Source organism: Canis lupus, chromosome 5 (genome assembly GCF_003254725.2).
Source record: "Canis lupus dingo isolate Sandy chromosome 5, ASM325472v2, whole genome shotgun sequence".
Lineage (NCBI taxonomy): Eukaryota > Metazoa > Chordata > Mammalia > Carnivora > Canidae > Canis > Canis lupus.
Window position 1 is genome coordinate 34,470,213 of NC_064247.1, and position 22,815 is coordinate 34,493,027.

General features: G+C 53.4%; 1 protein-coding gene across 10 annotated transcripts in view; it reads right to left on the reverse strand.

Annotated features, from left to right (window-relative positions):
* The window catches only part of GAS7 (growth arrest specific 7), a 210,732-nt gene that overhangs the window by 27,375 nt on the left and 160,542 nt on the right, over nucleotides 1-22,815 (reverse strand). For 8 of the 10 annotated variants that reach the window (XM_049110220.1, XM_025428377.3, XM_025428379.3 and 5 more), the window contains 3 exons: nucleotides 18,994-19,079; nucleotides 9,934-9,987; nucleotides 1,811-1,900 (listed from right to left, as the gene is read on the reverse strand). In XM_049110220.1, the coding sequence (XP_048966177.1) occupies nucleotides 1,811-1,900; nucleotides 9,934-9,987; nucleotides 18,994-19,079 (230 nt within the window). The remainder of the gene's footprint in view (nucleotides 1-1,810; nucleotides 1,901-9,933; nucleotides 9,988-18,993; nucleotides 19,080-22,815) is intronic. The other 2 variants (XM_049110223.1, XM_049110221.1) reach the window with 1 other exon arrangement.

Genomic DNA, 22,815 nt, shown 5'->3' on the forward strand with positions numbered 1-22,815 from the left:
ACTCGGGAAAAGCAACCAGAAATGGTGGACTTTGATGGCTGTGTCAGTGGGGAGGTTTCTGTTAGAGGAAAAAGTGGTGGTCAGGAAAAATAAAGCCCTAGTAAGGAGCAGATTGCAGCAGAGCCTGAATGAGGACAGGACTGCACAAATGGCGCTCCCTTGGATGCTGACCAGTGGCAGGGCCCCTGATGCCTCCACATGAACCCCACATGCACTGTCCTGAAGCTCCCGGGGTTTGCATTCCCAGGGCTCCAGCCAGTCTCTCCTGAATGCTCCACTTTGCACGCCCCTCTTCCGAGCTGACATCTATAACCAGCCACTTCCCGTCGCCCCCAATCTCTGGCTCCACCGTGAGCTTCTGTACGTGCTGTTGACTCCTCCACCAGCCACTCCCAGTCTTCCTCGCACGACGCTTCTAAACCTCATCACATCATATTCCAACATCTTCCTACTGCAAACAGAAGGAGACCTAGCATGCTCATGGGGCCCCCTGAATCCCCTACACTCTGACCTCTGCCACCCCACAGAACCCTCTCTATGACGTCTGCTGCCCCTCTCCAGATCCCAACCCCCCCACCCCCACCCCAAGGTCTGGGAGATACACGGCTGGGCCACTGGGAGTCACTGGGTATCTTTGAGAGCACAAGTGACTTGTCAACAGAACAAAAGTATGTCTGTCTGGTGCTTGGCTTGCAAACTAGAAACGGGTAGCGATGCCATCCTGCATGGTGGCGAAACAAACAGTTTTTATTCTGTGTGTTCACTGCTCCTCAGGGTCTCTGCTTAAGTGTTTTTTTTTTTTTTTTTTTTTTTTTTTTTTTTTTTTTTTTTTTTTTAACCCTAAAGCACACAATTCAGTGTTTTTTTCATATGTTCCCAAGGATGAGCAACCATCAGCACTATAGGAATCCAGAGTGAGGTGATTTCACTTTGAAAGTCACTGCTGGCCTTACAGGCGGAGGCCAAGGGCTATTCCTAGAGCTTCTGAGCAGGCGGGCTGTGCACTTGTCAACAGATAACTGATTTTGTTGTGGGAAAATACACGTAAGATAAAATTTACCAGGTTAACCTTTTTTTTTTTTTTTTTAAAGAAGGCTCCACCCCCGGCCTGGAGCCTGGGACTTGAACTCATGACCCTGAGATTAAGCCCTGAGTGGAGATCAAGAGTCAGGATACCTAACCGACTGGGCCCCCCAGGCACCCCCCGATCTTAACCACTTTTAAGGATGCAGCTCAGCGGCATCAAGCGCATTCACAGGGATGCACAACCGTCACCCACCATCTGTCTCCAGAACTCTTTTTTATCTTGCAAAAGTGAAGCTCTGCACTCATTGAACAGAATGCAAAAGTTCTGGAACCACAGTGAGTAAAGGCAGAGCTCTCCACAGATCCTGGCTCCCAACTTCCTCCTGCCTGATAGAAGCAGGGAAGCCCCAAAAGGTAAAGCTTTTGTCCAAGGTCACCTTCAAGTGTGACAGAGCAAGTGGGGTGGCCAGATTCCCCCACTGAAGTTGGCTCCAGCCTATTGCTCCTACCAAGCAGCAAAGTAGTGACCCTCAGCTCATCTGCATTCCATCCGGGGTTGCCGTGCTGCCCTGAATGAAAATCCCATGGATCCGCTGAGATTTATGAAACTATCTGAACTCTAAGAGGGTCTCAAACGTCTGCCCTGGATGCTCAATCTACCACCAGGTTTCAACAGAAGAGGATCCTCTTCTTTTGAGCTTGAGACCCTTCATGCACCTTCTGGGTGTCCTCTACTCCTGATCCTCGGAGAAGTAGGGGGTGGAGGAAACTGAGGCACACTTACCCAGAAATAGTCACAATAGCTCCACTCGGTTGGTTTCAGCAGCTGCTGCTCCGGCATCGTGTCTGGGTGAGGGAATGTCACGCAGTTTATCTGCAGAGCACAGAACAAGAAAGAAAATGACTTGCCTAGAAGGTTGGGAGCAGCTGGGAAGGCTCTGTGCCTGGCACATGGCATTACAGAGGTCTCCCTTTACACCAGTTTGGCAGAACATGCACTGACTGCAGTCTCGGGATGCTCCAGGGGCCCGCGTTTCCAATGAGGGGCAGCAGCACTCATGCCCACCCCAGGGGGGTGCAACCGGTCCCAACTCTCTGCAGGGCAGCATAACAGGATCTATCAAAAAACACATGGCCTGAGCCTCCAACCCAGTGACCACTACGGAGAGCATGCCCTATGGATGGATCTGCGTCTACGAGCAGGGGAGTGGTTAAACAGCAATGGGCAGAGAGGCATCTATGAGATTTGCATAGGCAGCTGAAAACGTCGGGAGAAAGTTCTTACATGTTGATGTGGAAGGCGCGCCAGGTCGTATTATCAAGTGGGGAAGAAAAAAACCAGGATGTAGAATAGTATTTACAAAATACTACTATTTGTGCAGGAAGACAGAGATTGAGCAAGAGACAGAGCGGGGAGGAGAAAACATATACACATCTGGTCATTTATGTACGGAATACTTCTGGAAGCCGATAACATCGCCTGCTTCCTGAAAAAGGAACTATGTGGCCGAGGGGTCAGGTCGAGAGTTTACCTTGTGCGTTTTATGCACCATATGTATTCTACGGACAAAGAGAGTGGAAGGTGATGATGCTAGGATGTGTGCTTGGGGCCGGGCCCCCCAGGACAGGACAGTGAAGATGTTCCTGGGGCCTGTCTCAGACGACCCTGCCCAGGCACGTCCGTGGTGCCCTGGCTTTCCCCACCCGGTGGAAGCGCTCTGGCCCCCGCTTCTGTTGGGGTTGCTTCAAGCCTGGGATCCGCTCCTGGGGAAGCCCGTTCATTTGTGTTCAGCATGGGAGCCACGGAGATTCGGGGAGGCGAGACCTGGGCCCTGCTGTCTGCAAGCCTCACCCCGGAGCCAGCACCCGCCCAAGTGGGAACCCTGTGATGTTCAAGCAGGAACCGCATGGAAAACCCTGGGGTTCTGGACAGAGGCCGCATAAACTGCAATGCTAGGCAGCCGTGTGCATGAACGAGGTGCCTCGTGCACAGAAGCTGTGGTTTGGGTGGGGGTGCCCAGCCCCCACTCTGGGGAGGGGCGCGGTCTGTGGAGATTTGTCCAAGAGCAGATCTTGCTCTCAGCTCCTGCCAATTGCTATCAAGCCGGCAGGAGGAGTTCAGCGTGTCGTCAGGTGACACAACATGGGACGCTGGATGTGCATGTAGCACATACATTCCGCTCTGGCTGCCAGAGCCCCGGGTCTCACCTGCAGTCCCAGGAGGTCAGGACGGTGTGGGAGACGTCCCAGCCAAGGACAGGAGCCCTCTCCTCCGGGATACACACCCATCCTGGAAGGAAGGGCTGGGATTCCCCTTCTGGAGGGGAAGACCAGGAGCAGGAAGGATCCAGAAAACCCTGGGGATGTGGAATCGCCTCCTCCTGGCGCCTGAGGGAGTCTGCAGTGGGGGAGGCCCAGCCTCCCGATGCCCATCAGGCAACTGTCCCCCCAAACCCTCTTTTCAGGCTGACACACTAGGGGCGTCTCCCCCCAGCCCCGGGGGGCTCGGATGGCTCACTGCCGCCTGGATCTCCTGCAGAGAGAATCATGGACACAAGGGCCGGATTCCCAAGCGTCGCATATTCCTGATGTCACGTGCCAGCTATTCTTGTTTCAACAAGTAACAGCGATCACAGGGGCATCCTTATTTTGTGTGATAATGTGGTCTGTGAACATTTCAACCAAATCTAGCGACAAACGAATGACGGCGTTATATTGGGCGTTAAGGATCGCAGAACTGGGTGAACACAGAGATCTTCTAGAGCATTCTGGTGGGGGTTGAAGGCAAGAGGTCCCACAAATGGCCCTGTAATAACCACAGAAGGGGATGATCTGGCTGGGCTGGGGGACGGGGGACAAGGAGGGCTCATCCCTGCCATCGCTTCTACTGCTTTGTGAGGATACGGGTCCTTGGATGGACTGGCCAAAGGCGCCAGGGTGCTTGTCCCCGCCTCTACCAACTCTGGTTTGGGGATGGATGCTCCCACCCGTCGCACAGGGATGTCCCCAATGCTCCTCAGAGCCCCGCATCCCTTGGTAGGTGCCAACAAGAACTGCACCCCACAAGCTCCCCGGGGGAGGCAGCAATAACCACTGGGAATCCCTAGGAGGCCTTCACTCAGGCGCCCCACACACATTGCCATGTCATCATCCCAGCAACCCCCATGGGCTGCGTTACACGGGCCTCATTTTACAGGAAGAAACTGAAAATCCCACAAGTTAAGAATCTGAATCGGGGCTGGGCTGACAGCAGAGCTCAAGCCATCAACCACACGGCTGTTCAGTGGAACGCTGGCCTGTCCACTTCCCATGCAAACGTCTGTTGCATGTGCCCCTCGAGATGCTAGATCTTTCCAGCCCTCTGCACACATGCATTTGTAATTATGCTTCTCATGACTGTTTAATCAGCCAGAGAGTCTGCTCCATGATGGGAAGGAGACCCTTTCTCTGCTGTCTCCCTATTACCTGGCAAGCACAGAACCCTGAGGGGTGCTCCACAAGTGTCCCTTGGTGCAATAACTGAAGGCCAGTGATGGATGGAATGGGTCTCTGTCCTCAACGGTTTTATTTTTTTTTTTTAAGATTTTATTTATTTATTCATGAGAGACACACAGAGAGAGGCAGAGACACAGGCAGAGGGAGAAGCAGGCTCCCTGCGGGGAGCCCGATGTGGGACTCCATCCCAGGATCCCGGGATCACGCCCTGAGCCGAAGGCAGATGCTCAACCACTGAGCCACCCAGGTGTCCCTGTTCTCAACAGTTTAAAGCCTCACAAGGAAGGCAAATCGGTACATAAGCGATTGCCCTACTTTGGGATAAATCACCACTAGGGTTAGCATGGGTGCTGGGACTGCAGGAATGGCTGGGGGTTGGGAGAAGGAATCTGAGAGAGAGAGAGAAATTTAGCTAATAAGAGGGTTAGGGTTAGGCAGAGAGGGGGTGAGAGATACAGAGGGTCACAGGTTCACAAAGGATCCAGGGTCCGAGGCCGCACCCATAGTCGGGGGATCACTGCTCTGTGTGGCTGGGAGGCAGAGTCAGGGAGGACTTAAAACTGAGGCCAGAGGGGAGCCCTGTGGGCGTGGGAGCCCTGGAAGCATCCAGCAGGAGACTGACCTGACTGGGCTGCTGGCGGGGTGAGTTCTCAGAAGGGAGAACCCAGACCTCGGCCACCAGGGATCCTCCCCAGGGACCTGGGGATCGCGACGGTGGCTCAGAGCAACAGGATCGGCAGAAGAGCATGGGAGATCTTGCAGGGAGATTGTGAAGTGAACCAACCAGGGGCGACTTTGCTCTCTAACTACCCTGCCCCCACCTGGGGACATTGGTGGTTGTTACAAAATGGGGGGGGGGGCGATGGGAGGAAGGAGGCGCTGCTACAGGCCCCCCTAGTGGGTAGAGGCCAGGGATGCTGGTAAACATCCTACATCTGCCGGACCTCCCCCTTTGCGCCCCCAAATAAGAGAATCCAACCTAAACAAAGAGCAAGTAGAGAAGCCTTTCCTCGTGGAAACCTTCATGTGTGGCTCTCTGTGCCCTCCTGGGGGACGTTTTCCAGATTCACAACATCTCTGGGATGGAGCCTGTTCTCCTCCGAGGCCTCCTGGGCACAGCCAAAGCCTTGATGGCATCTTCCTCCCGGCAAACACAGTGGACAGGCTAAGGAACCACCATCTGCTCTAATCAGAGCCAATAATGTGCCAGCCACGGCTCTAACTGCTTTACGTCAGGCAGGTGCTGTTATTACCCCCATTCTACAGAGGAACAAACTAAGGCACCGACAGGTTCAGTCGGTTATGCAAGGTCACACGGCTCGTGCTTCCTGGTTGGAGTCAGTGTCGGAAGCCAGGCAACCCCGCTTTTCACTTTGGTCACACTACCTTCCACACCCCCACCCAAGGCGGGGCGGGGGGAGGGGTGGCAGGCTCAGGTGGGAAGAGGCACTTGACAGGGAGCAGGACAGGGGGCATGCCTCTCAATGAGTACCGTCTGGGAGAAGTTCTGGGGGCCACCCCCACCCTCGATCCTCCCGAAGTCAGTGCCCCCGACCTGTGACATCTTCACGCTGACATCAACTGGTTTCTCCAGCCCTCGGATAAACGAGGGGAATCACCACCACCCCGCCTCCCCGACGGCCACTGCGTGGCTGAGGCTCTGCACAGGGGCAGCTGGGATCACAAGCACCACTGTCCCACCCCACTAGAAACCCTCGGAGCATTCTAAGGGGGCTGCAGCCACCAATTAAGGCTGCTGGCCACGGCATGACAGGTGCTAGACACAAGTGCGCCTGATGTAGGGAGTCCCCGAGAGCATCATCCGCTTCGCTGGCACCTGGCTCTGAATTTGCTTCTGGAGGGAGGCAGATCTGGGAGGGGGTGGAAGAGAAGTCAGAGCCGGGGTCTATGGAAGTGGAAAAGAAACGACCCCAAGGGCTCACCTGCAGCCCACCAGCTCCCACCGAGGTTCCAGGGCGTATGATGGGCCACATCAAGAAGCACAGGCTGAGGACCACAGGGTCCCCAGATTCCTCCCTCCAGGCTATGCAGCGTTGTTGTCAGCTTCTCTGGAATCCTCTAGATTTCTCACATGTCCTGTTTGTGCCAAGGGCTGTGAGCTGCCACGAGGGCCTGTCACTCCTAATCAAGCAACCCACCCCGTGGCTGGCTCTGCCCAGAGCTTGCTCCAGGCCACCAGCAGCAGGAGCGGAAGCTGGCCTGTCAGGATCAAGCTCCATCCTGGTTCCTCGGCCCTGTCCACACACAGCCCGGGACCTGGATGCGCTGCTCTTTACTGCCCAGCGAGCGTCTGAGCGAATGCCTGCAAACGCCCTGTCCACTCTGCAGGATCCGATAGGGTGGGAGATTGCTCACCCGGGCCCCACTCGCCAGCAGAGGTCAGCCTGTGCCCTGGGAGCTGGGCATCTCCCCCACCTCCCCATCCAGTGGCCCGGCGGGTCTCCTTTCTGGGAAACCACAGAACCCTGGAGGATCAGAGCCCAGAGGGAGGACTGCGAACGGGACAGGGGGCAGCGAGCGCTTTGTGGACAGAGAAGAGCAGCACGCAGGCCTTCACCCATCTCGGCCCGGACGTGCGTGGGGCCACCTGGGAGGGCAGGCAGCAGGCCCAGCTCCAGTCCAGTCCCGGGGCTCTGCTTGCTCCGAGCCCTCTGGCTGGTCACTTCCTCTGGCAAAAACTCCCAGAGGAGGCATAAGTGTGTATTTACAACCCCTGGGGGTGGTGGTTGCAACACAAATATCCCTGCTGAGCCCCAGATCAACCAAGTGTCATAGGTCTAGGAACCCATCGAGGAACTGGCATTTTAAGCAAATGTCCCAGAGGCTTGGGCTGCCAGCAACACTTTGCAGGCCAGCTCTGAGCAGCTCCGATTTAGGTCAGTGGGAAGGAGGAGGGGAGACACGAGGCCAGGACAGACAATGAGCAAGGTGCGCTGGAGAGGCGGCTCTGACCAAGCGCCTTGACGCTCTGGCTCAAAGCCAAGGCATGGCCGGTGACTCAGGTCCCTACCTTGGGGCCCCCAGAACATCCCTGCCAGGAAAGCGCTTCCACTTTGCATCTGTCCTTTCCACTTTTCTCCTACTATTCTAACATACCACCATACCACCACCCTCCCCCCTCCCTCCCCCTCCCTCCGCTGGAGGACACTTGGTGGGGGGGGGGGGTTCTGCTTTGCTCTGGGGCATTCCCTGGCGCTCTGAAAGTGAGGATAACATGGCCCACGCCCTGCCCATCAGCTGCCCCTGACCCAGGCCCCACTCTCTTCCACAGGCAACTCCAAGGGCGGGGGGCACACAGGCTCTGAGTCCTGATGCATCCCAGCCGGGCGAGGTACGGCTGCCTGCCTCAGTTCTGTCATCTGTAAACAGGGTCAAGAAGACCAGTGCGCCCCGAACACTTACTACATGCCCGGCTCCTGTTCTGAGTGCTTTGGGCATACAGAAGCATTTAGTCCTCACCCCATCCCCGGGGCACAGACACCTGCCATCTCTCCCCGTTGTACAGATGTGCACACTGAGACACAACGGGGCTGCTGTACAGCTAGCAGGTGCTGTAACAGACCCTCTGGCTTCACGGCCACCATACGACAGTGGTCCTGTCACCTCCACCTCACACAGCGAGCAGAGAGCTCCATGAGCCGCTCGAACACTACCAGCGCATAGTAAATGCACACCAAAGTGGCAGCAATTACGGTTGCCGATGTCACCGTGAACCCAACCCTATCTTTCATCCAGAGCAGGATATTCAGCCTGCACGAGCCAGGGTGGCATACCCGTTCTGGGCCTCATTTTCGTGTGGATGGTCAGAATGGCTCAGACCTGCCTGTGCTGGAGCCTGAGGGAGCAGGTCCCCACTCTGGGCTCCCTGCGCTCGAGTCAAAGCAGCACACCTAGGACCCCACATCTCATGTCTCCAAGCCCTTAGCTGGCGGACTGAGCAGCGGGACAAGGCATTTGTCCCCTTTCCCCGACACGGGCCTGGTGTGTGTGTGTGTGTGTGTCTGTGTGTGTGTGTGTGTGTGTTGGGGAGTCCTCCTGGGCTTGCCTGTGGGGGCTTGGTGGGCTTCTAGAAGAACCCCAGGAGGCAGTCTGGCCACCCCAAGCAGGAGCTGCCTGCACCCCTCCAGAACTCTCAGAGTTCTTTTCCTCTTGTTTTTAACTTTGACATCTTCCAGAAGTCACCCTGCCCGCAAAGCAACCTGCCGTGGCTGTAATTTACATGTCACATCGTAGCTGGTGTGCAGAGCACAGGCTACCCCCTCCGCCCCGCCCGGGCACATGTGCCTCCCCCGGGGAGGAGGGCTTCTGCATCTTTCCTACCACGCCTGCACCTGCACCCAGTCACCCACCGGGAGGGAAAAAGTGAAAGGTGAAATCAACAGAAGGCCTGGGGTGGGGGTGGAGATGAAGGTGGGGCGAGGGGGGTTGGGGATGGGGGCGGGGGTGAGAGATGGGGATGGGGGTGAGGGTGGGGATGAGGATGGGGTGAGGGTGGGATGGGGATGGGGGTGAGGGAGGGGATGGGGATGGGGGTGAGGGTGGGGATGACGATGGGGGTGAGGGTGGAGATGAGGTTGGGGTGAGAGTGGGATGGGGATGGGGGTGAGGGATAGGGATGGGGATGGGGGTGAGGATGGGTGTGAGGGTGGGGATGAGGATGGGGGTGAGGGTGGAGATGAGGTTGGGGTGAGAGTGGGATGGGGATGGGGGTGAGGGATAGGGATGGGGATGGGGATGAGGGTGAGGATGGGGGTGGGGGTGGGGATGGGGTGCGGGTGGGGATGGGGATGGAGTGAGGGTGGCATGGGGATGGGGATGAGGGTGAGGGATGGGGTAAGGGTGGGATGGGGATGAGAGTGGGGACGAGGATGGGGGTGAGGATGGGGCTGAGGATGGGGTGAGATAGGGATGGGGGTGAGGGATAGGGATGGGGGTGAGGGATAGGGGTGGGGATGGGGTGAGGATGGGTGTGAGAGTGGGGATGAGGATGGGGTGAGGGTGGGGATGAGGATGGGAGTGAGGATGGGGTGAGGATGGGATGGGGATAGGGTGAGGGTGGGGTTGAGGATGAGGTGCGGGTGGGGATGGAGTGAGGGTGGCATGGGGATGGGGATAAGGGTGAGGGATGGGGATGGGGTGAGGGTGGGGATGGGGATGGGGTGGGGGTGGGGAAGCGGTGAGGTTGGGGATAGGGATGGGGATGGGGGGTTAGGCTGGGATGGGGATGGTGGGGGAAGGCAAGGGGAATCTCGGCTCCATCCAAGCTTCGGAACTTCCCAGATTTTAGGCTGGGCTTGCACTGGGTCCACATTGCCATGGCAACCGCCCAGCAGGCAGAAAGCCCCGCTCACCCGCCCCACCTGTGAGCGCCAGCGGAAGTCCATCGCTTACCGTGATGGTATTTTCCTTGCTCTGCTTTTTGCCTGGCGATGAGGATCCCAGGTTCTGGGGAGAGAGGCAAGAGACATCATCGAGGCTGTTCTCCATACTGGACATCTCGGGTTTTCTATTCGGGCTCCCTGCAAGCCGCGTGCTGGGAAGTTCGGGGGACGCTGGAGCTCCCATTAACCCTTAAGTCACCATATTCAGGAAGAGGGCAGGCAGGAGCGGCCCAGACCCCACGCTGCTTCCTGGGGGGGGCCGGGCGGGCTCGCAGCCTCCAGCCCAGGCTCTGAGGGAACCACTCCAAGCCAGGTCTCCCTCCTCTTCTCGCAGCCCCTGATTTGGGGACTTAACCCCTCAGCTGCCCTCTGCTGGTAAGCCTTCCGAGTGCTGCCTGCTGTCTGAACCTGCAGAAGCCGCTGGGGAGCAGAGAGTTAAAAGCAGGCCGCCACCTCCTGGCACCAAGGACTCCGAAAACGACTTGTATCCTGAATCCCCTGGGTCCAACACATCAAACCCTCAATCCGTGCAACGTGCAACGGGGATGCCTGGCCCCCTCTGTGACGTGCCACTGCCCCGACCCCGGGAGGCAGGAGGGATTTCTCAGCAGAGCCGCCTCTCTGCTTTTATTCATTCAGCCTTTGCATTGCCTTTTTTATGTCTTCCTGCTGCCAGCGCATAAGCCACTGTCCCAAATACCTTGGATCCCACAGGTCCTCAGCAGCCTTGCCCCAGTCCCAGCATGGTTCTGAGATGGATTACATTAAGGATTACCAGCTGAAAAGACCACATCTCAAAAGACCAGATCACAGGAGTCTATGATCCTAAAGGGGAGGAGGATCAATGCTGAGGAGGTCATTGCCCCATTATTAGCAGTTATGTTAGTGACTCAAGAGGGTCTCTGAGCAGGATGTGCAATGTCCACTCCTGTCCTGAGCCATTCAATGAGCGGGAAAGCGGGCTCACCCCAAGGCCCTGGGAGAGGGGGCATTATATGGATGACCTGGGACCCACAGCCTTCTTGCCCTAGTGGAACCTAAGGACATGGTTGTCAGGGAGGCTTCTCCAGCCAGCCTCAGGGACCCAGCAATGCCCATCCTGGGCCGGCATCACTCGGACCACTGGCAGGATGAGCATCTGGGCTCGGGGGTCAGCCTGGCCTCAGGATGCCATCTGCTCAGCACACAAAACAGAGAGCTTGATGGAGCCCATGCTTGCAGCCCATGTTCATCCTCTTACTCGCATCCAGACCTACCTGGGCCAGTAAGGAAAGTCAGTTAATGGAAGCCGATACCCTCAGGCTAGCGAGCTAAAAGGGACTGTGCACATCATCTACGTCCTAGACAAGAAACATAAATTCACTAGGGGCACCTGGGTGGCTCAGGGGTTGAGTGTCTACCTTCAGCTTAAGGATCATCTCGAGGTCCTGGGATCAAGTCCTGCATCGAGCTCCCCACAGGGAGCCTGCTTCTCCCTCTGCCTGTGTCTCTGCCTCTCTCTCTGTCTCTCATGAATAAATAAATAATTTTTTTTTATAAAGAAACTCAGTAACTTTGTCACTGTGCCAAGTCATGCGACTTCTCTCACGTTCACTGTTTGCTATCAGTGGTCTTCAAACTTTGGAGTGCATCAGAATGAACAAGAAGTGGCCCCAAATTGGGTCCCACCTGACCCAGCAGCTCTTGGGGGTGAGGGGGCAGTGTCTCTGAAGCAGAGTTTGGGGGCCTCCCTTGGGGACTCACTGATCTATGATCTGTCATTCATCAAGGCTTCCCTACTTCTGGCAGCCACTCTAGTAGCCCAGGAAGGCTCTGGGGCTGCCTCAAGCTTGTGGCCAACCACAGCTTCGATGGACATTTTCAAAGCATCAACGCATCCACCTTGCTAACCCTGGACCCTCCTGTGCTATCATTCACACCCCAGGGCATTCACCAAAATTGGGCCACCTGACAGGAAGACAGAGGCCACAGGCAGGAGCTCCAGTGCCGCTACCCTGTGGCAGGTGTAGGGCTCTCCTGCGGGTTCCTCTGTATGGGCACTGGCCAAGCAAACGCACGCCAGGGAGGGGGGTGCAGAAGGGAAGCCTCTGGTGTGGTAAAGTGAGGAAGTCAGAGCCGCAGGCTCTTTTCTCTTTTCTCTCTATTCTTCTGGCTTCTCACATGGAGGCTGGGGACGACCTCCTGCTTTTTGGGTATCTTTGCAGGGATGGAGAAAGATCTCCATCATCCACAAACACTGATTTGGGGGCCATTGTGTCCAAGGTTCTATGGAATGAAGCTGGATACAGAGGTTGCCCTCATCCCCGTAACTTGGGTCAGGACAGGAGTGCAAGTAATGGCATGGATGGGGGGCATCCTATGTGTGGGTGTTGGCACCTTCCCACTCTCTGCTCTCCAGGTAGTACAGCCTTAGCCTGGGCTGACCACTACACACACACACACACACACACACACCTCACACACACACACACACACACACACACATCCCTGCAGCATTCCACAGAAGGGCTTAGAGGGAACAACACCTCCATCACGGGGAGAATACCTACTAGCTAGATGTTGGTTTCTAAATATTATTTCAGACTCAAAGGAACCAGGATCCTGGGAGAAATGGCTCATTTCAGAAGCCAGGTCCATCTGGAACATCTTATTATTCTAGGAGGTTAGAAACCATGCAAAGAACAATGCAATCTCACCAACGGACCCAAGCGCCTGCAGATAGAAGTTCCAACAAGCCAAATTTGGGATTGGGACAATGGGAGCATGATTATGAATAATGACTACAAATGAGTAACTTCAAAGGGCAGGGAGGGAGAGGGGGGCAGCATTCCTTTCTGGAAGAAGGCCCATAAAAATGGATAGAGAATCACAACATCACCATTTGCAAAGCCCAAAGTCAAAATGGATCCGGCCACAGTCACCAAGGATGCTCAAAGCATTGAGGTGAAAAGCCTGTGAAGGAATAGGATATGCCCATGGTCTCACCCTATCACCCTCCAGATTACTGGCTAATTAGAAAGGGAAAAAAATGCACCCTTGCAAAGGGGTCTTCGCATTAACCTGGAGCTCAAACCCCCGGTTTGTATCGCTGGTAGGGTGCTATCCCAGGAGGCCCCAGGTGGTAGAAGTCCTTGCCAGAACTGTTAGCCCGAGTCTAAGCATAAAAAAACAACTGGATTAAGCATGCGGGTCATTCTACACCTGGCCTGGACTTGTCTCAAAAAGAGCCTCTGTGGGGCAAGACAAAAGAACATAAAAACATGTGGTGAATACGGTCTAGATTAAAAGAAGTAAAAGCCATAAATGAGATGAAATGGTCTATCCCTTCAATGGAATACTATGTGGCCATAAAAAAGGAACATGGTGCTACTACATCTGCAACATCCACTGACGTCGGAACATGTCCTAAGGGCAAAGAGCCAGACAGAAAAGACCACACGCGCTGCGATTCCACTTATATGAACCGTCCAGAAGAGGCAAATCGATGGAGACAAAAAGAAAAAAAATAGGTCAGTGGGTACCAAAGGCTTCCGGGGATTCTTCCCGGGGCAATGAAAATGCTCTAAAAACGATTACGATGGTGGTGGCATAACAGTGACCGTTGCACTGTGCATTTTAAGTGGATGGATTGTAGGCTGTGTGAACTGCATCTCAATAAAGCCCAGAGAGAGGGAAACTTTAAAGAGATCTAGCCAATAATACATCCACGTGGGAAACTGGAACGTACCCTGGGCTGGGGAGACAAAGGGGGAGTTTGACGAGGAATTACGTATATTAAATGATCATAAAAAATTAACATCTTCTCACACGGGCTAATCCTACTGTGGTCATGTCCCCTCTCCATGGAGATACACACTCCGGAGCATTTCCAGTAAAAACAGTGTGTCGGAACTTTGCTTTCAAATAATCCTGGGATGGGGGGACAGGAGAGGTAGGCAATGGAGCTATAAATGAAGATTGGCTGCATAATCATTGCAGTTAGAGGACGAGTCCATAGTACTTTACTACAGCAAGCCTTCTGTGTTTCTAAATGTTTGCCAAGGTGCAGAATAAAAAAAAATTTTTTTAATGTCCTTTGTTTATGATTCTGGAAAGTTTTCTCCTTGTTTCTTTTTTAATTTTTAAAAAATATTTTATTGGGACGCCTGGGTGGCCTAGTGGTTGAGCGTCTGCCTTTGGCCCAGGGTGTGATCCAGGGGTCCTGGGGTCAAGTTTGGCATCGGGCTCCCCAGAGGGAGCCTGCTTCTCCCTCTGCCTGTGTCTCTGCCTCTCTCTCTGCATCTCTCATGAATAAATGAAAAACACCTTTTTAAAAACTATTTATTTATTTATTAAAGAGAAAGAGAGAGCAAACACATGTGGGTGGAGGGGCAGAGAGAAAAGGATAACTGAAGAATGTGTGAATGAGCAAATGAACACAGGGGTGTTTGAGATACAGAGTTGGGGGTGGGTCAAGCAGGTTGCCCATTGGAGCAGGGAGCCTGATGTGGGTCTCGAACCCAGGACCCTGGGATCATGACCCGAGCCAAAAGAAGATACTCAACCGACTGAGCACCCCCAGGCGCCCCGCACCATCCTTTTTTAAAAGTCCCTGCCCAGCCTGGTCTCCTACTCTCGCCTGGGCCACTCTGCTGTCACTGCAAGGTGAGGACCCATGGGGGTGATAACACACAAAACGGTGCCGGGTGGACTGCACTAACCCACGGGCCCTGGCTGGGCAACCCTTCCTGACCCCGTCTTCAGGCCCCGTGAATCCTCGGAAGGCGGGATGCAGAATGAAACCTCTCAATGACCCCCCTGTTCTGGTGGAAGAGACCCAAGCACCTCACAAAAGGCCTGTGCAGACCCCTCCAGCCCCTCACCCCCCGCCCTCCCTGCACCTGTGGGTTCAGTAAATCCCAGTCCCACTTGGCCCCCGCAGGTTCTCTGAAAACACGGCTCTGCTTCCCCCTCCTCTGGGCGTCCACACGTGCTCTTCCCTCCACTGGAAGGCTGTTCCCCACCACCCCCCTGCACCACGCTAAGCCCTCACTCATCTGTCCAGTCTTAGTTCACTATCTCTTCTTCTAGAGCCCCGGCACTGGCACCTCCACCACCACCCCCCAAAGGCCACCTGGTCAGGTGCCCAGAGCACATGCCTCCTCTAGCGCTTACTGCTGTGGACAGGAAATTTTCACTTATCTCGTGTCTTCTCTGGCACCAGCCACCAGCCTCCACTAGAGCAGGGGCTCTATCTGCCTGTGACCCAGTGCCTGGCTAAGAAGAAGATGCTCGATGGAACATGTGTCGCTGGACTGAGAGGGGAGCCCTGTTAGGTGGATGAGTCTCGGCATCTCACCTCTACTCCCAGCTCTTGTCTCCGATGGGACCCTGAGTTTCCGACCCATTGGTTTTACCCCCGTGCTCCTGGGGGACATTTCTAGGAAGCCAGACCCACTGTAAGGTTGGTCACAAAAGGGGCTGGACTCTGGTGTCCAGGTCCCTTCCCTGTTCCCACCCCAGGCCCTGCCACGTGGGACAGGCCAGAACATGAAGGCCAGCAAAACTCAGCCTCTGACATACCAGCGCCCCCTGGTCAGGTGGGCCCCTTTTATTTGTTTTATTCTTTTTTTTAAGATTTTATTTATTTTTTCATGAGAGATATATTTTCACAGAGATATAGGCAGAGACACAGGCAGAGGGAGAAGCAGGCTCCCTGTGGGGAGCCTGATGTGGGACTCGATTCCAGAACCTTGGGATCATGCCTTGAGCAGAAGGCAAATGCTCAACCGCTGAACCACCCAGGTGCCCCTAGGTGGGCCCCTTTTATCCAGTATTCTGGCAGCCCACCCCAGGGCTGCAGGCCAGAAACATCCACTGGGTGGCACTACATCACCACCACCTGTGCCCAGCCATCTGGTCTCCCAGAGCTGGGAAGTGCAGGTAGGGTCCCTGGAAGAGCCATCAGTCCTGCCCAGGACAGGGGGCCGGGGTGGGGGTGGGGGGTGGAGTTGTGGGGGTGGGGGACAGCTCACAGGCCTTTGAGCAAACCCTGGGCAACCTGCTGACCCACCCCCAACCCTGTATCTCGAACACCCCTGTGTTCATTTGCTCATGCACTCAGTCTTCCGTTATTCTTCAGGTATCACTGTGTTGTGATTGTTATCTTATAACCAGCAGCTTGGGACGGTGTGAGCAAATACTATGCATGCTGAAGAGCGCGGTCTATACTTGGGGGATCATTTGTTGGCAGCACTCTCTGTAAACACCCAAATTTCTCATCCTTTTCCTAGGACTGGCCCCAAGCACCACTGCGAAGAGCCAGCTCCACAGCTTCACGAATCCCTCCACGGCCTAAAAAAAATAAAATAACACGCTACCTTCTGGTTCTGGGACTGGTGAACAACTGCTTATTGACTCTCTGTGCACGTGCTGCATTATTTTGGTTACTTCGATGACACGTCAACCCTCCACGTTCTCATCCCAAGCGAGTACACTCAATTCCACCTGCCGCTTAACGCGGCATCCCCAAGTACCCTGCCCCGGCATCCCCAAGTACCCTGCTTCCCATAACGCTCATTGTACCTGCCTTCTGTTAGTCAAATGCGTTCATTTTGGGAAATGTAAAAGATACTACAAAGTACAAGGAAAATAAAAAGTACTTTAGACGAAGGTTTCTCAACCCCAACACCACTGTATTTCCAGACTGGATAATTCTTTGTTGGGTGTGTGTGTGTGTGGGGGGGCTGTCCAGTGCATTGTAGGCCAACTAGTCATAGTAGAGCCCTACACACTAGAGACCAGCCAGTGGTACCCCCCTCCCCAGCTGTGACAACCAAAACATTTCCAAACAAATGTTCCCGACTAAGAATCAGTCTTAGATGCAGAGAGAACTACCATCAACTGTTCTGATTAATTTTTCTTCCAGTCGTTTGTCTTCATGAACATGTGGATTTCTTCCTACCAGGTAAGACCGGCTGGGCATGGAGGGTGTGTGCTGCTCAGCCTCTACCTAAATCATTAAGTTTTCTTCAGAAATGGTATTTCTCGAGTCTGTATAACAGAACAGGCTGGGTGGTGATTCAGTGCCAACATCCACTGTGCCTATCCCCTGTGGCTGGACAGTTAAGGCTCGGTCCCATGCTGCAGAGCCAGAAATAACGCTTGAGGGAACGCTTCCCACACTGATCAGAATCTCTGAATGTATTCCAAGAACAGATGCTAGAGGGGATATCCCTGGGTCAAAGCAGCTTCCGAGAAGGTTCTTTCAATATACATTAAAAAACAAAACGGTTCAGTAACAACTTAGCAGTATTTGGGGGGCGGAGGGAGTCATGCTCTATTAGGGAAAGAAGGATAAATGATGGGGCAGTGGGGAGGATGTTTTCAATCTTCTAGACGATATCCAGGGTAGCACCGGCTCTTTCAGTTATGTTACAACACACCAGAACTTAGACTGATGTCTTCAGAAAACCATCTGTAGCCAGGAGGTAAACCTGCTTCATTCCAAATAGATTGATGGAGGTTGTGCTGGAATGGCTGTTGGGGGCTTGGCAGAGAACACACAGTGCCAGGGGTGTGTGTGATGTGTGCCACGAGCAGGAGAGTGAAGGGGACACGGATGGGGACACACACACACACACACACACCCCACTGTGCATTATCTACCAGGCCCAGACCGCCCCCTGCTCAAGACAATGGTCCTCGGACCAGCATGATCAGCATCCCCTGGGGGCCTGGTTGGAAACAGAACCTCAGAGTCCTCCCTAAAACTCCTGAATCAGAACCTACATTTTTAACAAGAGGCCTGGGTGATGAGTGAGTCCATCAGAATGTAAGAAGTCTTGACCCACACAGACGTCTAAATTCTCTTCCCCAGCACCTGCTGAACCGACCGTAAGCCTGATGCTCAGCTTCCCAAGACAACATAATAAAGTTTCCAAAAAGTAAGACTCTTGCCTGCATTAAAGCTAAGTGTCACATTTTTAGCAGGCTAAAGGAATGGATCACGAGGCCTTTCTTTGAACGGCTGGCACACAGGACCCGCCAGCATGGGTGACAAGCAGCTACTGTCATCCTGAATACCAGCCACAGTATCACCTTCACCATCACCATCACCACCCTGAGGCCTGGAAAGGGATGGTGGAGTCTGGAGTCTTCATTAAGAACATCTTCTGGATGGGCACACCTGGGGGGGCTCAGCGGTTGAGTGTCTGCCTTTGGCCCAGGGCATGATCCCAGGGTCCTGGGATCAATTCTTCACTGGGCTCTCCACAGGAAGCCTGCTTATCCCTCTGCTTATGTCTCTGCCTCTCTCTCTGTTCTCTCATGAATAAATAAAATCTTAAAAGAAAAAAGAACATCTTCTGGATAGACTTTATGGATAGAATAAATAAGCCAACCCTCACTTCCTTAGACACAGCATAACACAACTTGAAAGGCCATGAGGTGTGGCATCAAGGTCCATTCCAATCACATATTCGTGTCAACCTGCACGGGTTGCTGCAATGGCCTGAGACTCAGTGGTCTCACCTGTTGCTCGGGAAAGGTACCCATATCTGTACAGATGTCAACGGGTAGGATGAATGGGAAAGCAGGATGGAACTCTTACACCATTCTCCCATTTCCTCTCATCTTGTCATTGTGGGCTCTGTGCTAGATTATTAAAGTAAGATAGCATTTTACAAAATCCCCTTCTGGGTGAAGTCTAGGGGCGGGGAAAGAGAGAGCATAGAAGAAGGAAGGTGATGTGATCCGGCCCCATCCATATTCTTAAAGTGCCAGACACCTAGATTCTACATATTGGGAATCCAAGTGGCAGGATGGAACCTGCCGCCCTAACGATAGGGACAGTCCACCGCCATTGCCCCACTGCAACGACCCTCCAGTTTTCTAGAGAAAACCAACAAACCACAACTGCCCACTCTCCCCCAATCATGGTACATGGGAACGACCCAGATATACCAGCCACTCTGTACCGGGGGCAGAACCGGGCTGTGGTCACCCAGACCCCCGCTCTGTGCCCTCTTGATGACACCTCCCTGGGCCTGCTAGACTGGTTACCCCTACCTCCCGTAACACGACCCCTTACCTGGGAATCACCAGTGGATTTTCGGACACTCATGTGGGCAGTCTCGGGAGGGTGCGCTGGGGTCCCTGCCACGTGGTATCCATTCACTGTGGGAGAGAAACAATGCTCAGATGCCACGCCGGCCACACACGGGCGACGCCAACTGCCTGTAACCGCAGCCCCTTGTGCCATGTCACTGCCTGCCAGCCTCTGAGAGGTCTTGCACAGCCAGGACCATCCCTTGGGATCTGACCAGTGCTTGTGGAGCTGGAAATGGGCTCCAAGCATCTCTCTGATCCCCAGCTCCCAACTGCGGATCTCTCAGGGGGACCACGTTTCTTTCTGAACCAGAGAGGGACGTGCTTAAGAGAAGGGGTGGGGGTCACTACAGTCCAACAGCCATCATTGAAGATGCCACATCAGCTGTGGCCACTGGTACTGATCCAGGGTCCAGGCTCTCTCCAGAGTCAGGCAGGACCGCCTCTACCTGCCTGCAGCTCCCCAGAGGAACCGCCTCCACCCTCATCCTCACAGCATATAAGAAAAGAGCACTGGGTTTACTGGTTTCTCTGAAATTTGGCTTTGCCAATTAATAGCTGGGGTGGGGAAGGGCATTGCAGACCATCTCTTTTGAGTCTTGGTTTTCCTAAAGTTAAAAAAAAAAGAAAGAAAAAATTCAAGGCTGTAATATTCTAGCCCTGTGACACTCACTCATGCTCCCAAGGGGTGCGGATCAACCTCACTCTCTAAGCAGGGAGCCCTGGTGTGTAGCATTTGCCAGTTTCCTTGGCATATTTCTATCAATGAGGATGGATTCACAGGTCCCATCGACACCCCTGTGTGCTCCTGATGTCACAAGTAAGTACACATCGGGACCTGTGCCATCTCAGTTCCCAGAGGGGACACTGCTCTCTTGCAGGCATGGCTACATGAGCTTAGAGAGCAGTTCTCCTTGGTGAGCCTCAGCTTCCCGATCTGAGAAATGGGGATAATTCTACGTGGGCTCTGTTAGCATGAAAATCAAATGGGGCAGTACTTGCTCAAGGATGTTTAGACTCATTAAGTAATTCTTGAGAAGGGGAAAGGGGCCAGTGGAGGGAAGGAAGGTCACTGCTTTCTGCTCCTGAATCCAGTCGCCTCAAACCCCAAGCCTGCATGATCCCCAGACATCAGGGAAGCATGCCTCCTACATACCCCAGGCTTGGCGGCATTGCCACAACATATGCACTGTGCAGGTCCAACCAGGGGAGGTACATAAACTGAGTCCAGTGCATGGTTCTTGTTGAGAGGGCCCCGCGGGGTGGCCAGAAACAGGGGGAGAGGTTGGCCGAAAAGTCACTAACGTCTACTGATCTGCCAAAGGCAAGCAATGGGCTGATGAAGACCACCCCATGCAGGACCGTCCTCATGCTGGGGGATGTCCCCCAATCTCCAACATTTGCAGTGAAAAGTCGAGGGCCCCCCTGCGAGCAGAAACACAGACCACCCTGCAGACCCCAGTGGGCAGCTGGGTTTCTCCCTGACATGCAAGGCTGGCTTGATACTCTGGAGGAAGGGTGGGCAGAGATGCAGGAAGGCACTAGAAAGCTGGGCACGGAGCTGGCCTCCCAGTGCAGCGGCTTGGGGAAGCGACAAGACACAAGAGATTAGCCCGCATGGCGAGTCACAAGCCGGGTCTGCACTCAGGCCCCTTGGCAGCTGATTCAACACTGCGACTACCGTCCACAAGTTCTCCAGCTCGAGGGGAGCCAGGGTCGGGATTCCAAGAGCATCAGAGGACGTTGAGAGGATTGAGGAGAAGCTACTCACATTGGTATAAGCTCTGCCAGCAAGGGCACTAGACGATGATAAATACAAGACCCAATGAAGGTGTAACATTCAAGAAGTGTCATTTATCAAACAGTGTAGCACGGAAATGGATAAAACCTACGTCTGGAGAATTGGGAGAAAACCTTAGCAGCCAGCTTTTAGTAGATGACTGAGTAAGCAGACAAAAGTGAGGATATGAATATCTCAGTAATTTCACTTAAAAGCTGAATGAACTAGATATTTAACATCATGTGCTACGAACAAAGATAACATCTTTGGCCAACAAGCCACGGAACATTTAAAGAAAAAAAAAAAAAAAAGCCTGGGCATATTGAAACCACAAAGAAAGTGTTGGTAAGTCGCAAAAGGCATAACTAACACAGGCCACATTCTTCGACCAGAAAGCAATAAAAGCAGATATTAATAATGAAAGAACAAATACACAAGGTCCCCATCCCTCCGACTCCCAAACATTTGGAAATTTCAGAAAATGCTCTCCTATTCTCAGGTCAAAATCAAAACTGTAATTATACAACATTTAGAAAATAATCATGAGAATCATGAGGAACATATCAAAACGGATGGGATAAGGCTTGAATTATATTTGGAGGAAAAACCCACAGCCTTCATTACTCAATTACTGAAACCAAGGGAATACAAATACAAGGACTAAACCTTCAAATTAAGAATTTAGAGAAACTTTTAAAAGCCAATAAGGTAAACCGAAGGAAAACATGAGAAGGGGGTATAAATATGGCACCAGAAATGAATGGGTTAGGAAACAGGATGACATTCGCAGCTCAGGCAATTTCTCTCTGCGTGGGGGTGGCTGTAGCGGGGAGGAATCACAATAAAAAAGCAGGTCAGCCCATCTAATTTGAGGCTGAGCTCACGCACGAATGCTCAGACCACGGAATTAGAAAGAAAACATAAGCAGATCTCGTTAAGAGGTTTTTTTTTTTTTTAATGCAAGGGCATATGATTTAAAACTACAGGCTAATAAAATACGTAACCCTCCACTAGAATCAAATGATCAAAAAAATGGTTCCAAAGGACACGAGAGAAACACCGAGATGAATAAAACCTTTGAGGACTGACCTCCCTCCAAAAGGCCCCGGACCCAGATGGTTTTATGGGCAAATTCGTTCTAACACCTAACAAAGAAGTACCTAGATACAAACTGCACCGAGAGTTTGGAAACGTGGCAAATTTCCCAGCTGGTTAGACAAAGCCAGTGTTGCCCTGATCCAAAAATCCACTGAAGGCAACAGAAGAACTGAACCTCTGTGACCACAAACACGAAATTGGTCAATTCTTACCTGAGCAGGTCTTCACTTGGAACCAGTCACTACACCCTTGATGGTACTGGGTCCCTGCACATCAAGGCTGTCCCCAGCTCCTCCCGACCCCTACCTGCTCCCCTCACAGCACCCCAAAGTACACCCTCAGTACATGGTTGTCTGTCTTCTGCTTCCTGCATCCCCCACGCACCCCTCTCGCCACACGAACGGCGGCCAGGAACTGCCGAACGCAGGGGCATTTTGCCCCTAATCCACCCTCTTGTTCTCACTTCAGTTCTGAGCTGTCAGCTGCTGGCTAATTACTTTCGGTGTCAAAACAATTACTGGGAGAGAAAAATAACTTCCCATCCAACCACTTCTCCCCACCCAGCAGCTCTCCACTGCCCTGGTCTTGCTGCGTTTCATGCTACCAGTCCCAGGCACGCTCAGAAGAGTGATCAGTGGAGATCTGAACACTTACGGCTCACCCACAGGGGGCTCTGATTATTTCCAGTCCTCTAGGCTCTCAGCTTACCAGGGGTTAGATGCAACACAAGTGAGGCCAGAAGTGGGTGCTTTTGATGCCTCCAGCCCCCAGGGGATGGGGGGAAGTGAGGTTAAAATAAAACTGGTCAAGGATTGCTCATAACCATAAGGAACATAATTCAGTCTGGGGATACCAAAAAAAAAAAAAAAGTAAAATGCCAAATTCAGCTGTTTTTAAGATAAGAAAAAGGGAACGGAAAGCTCTTAG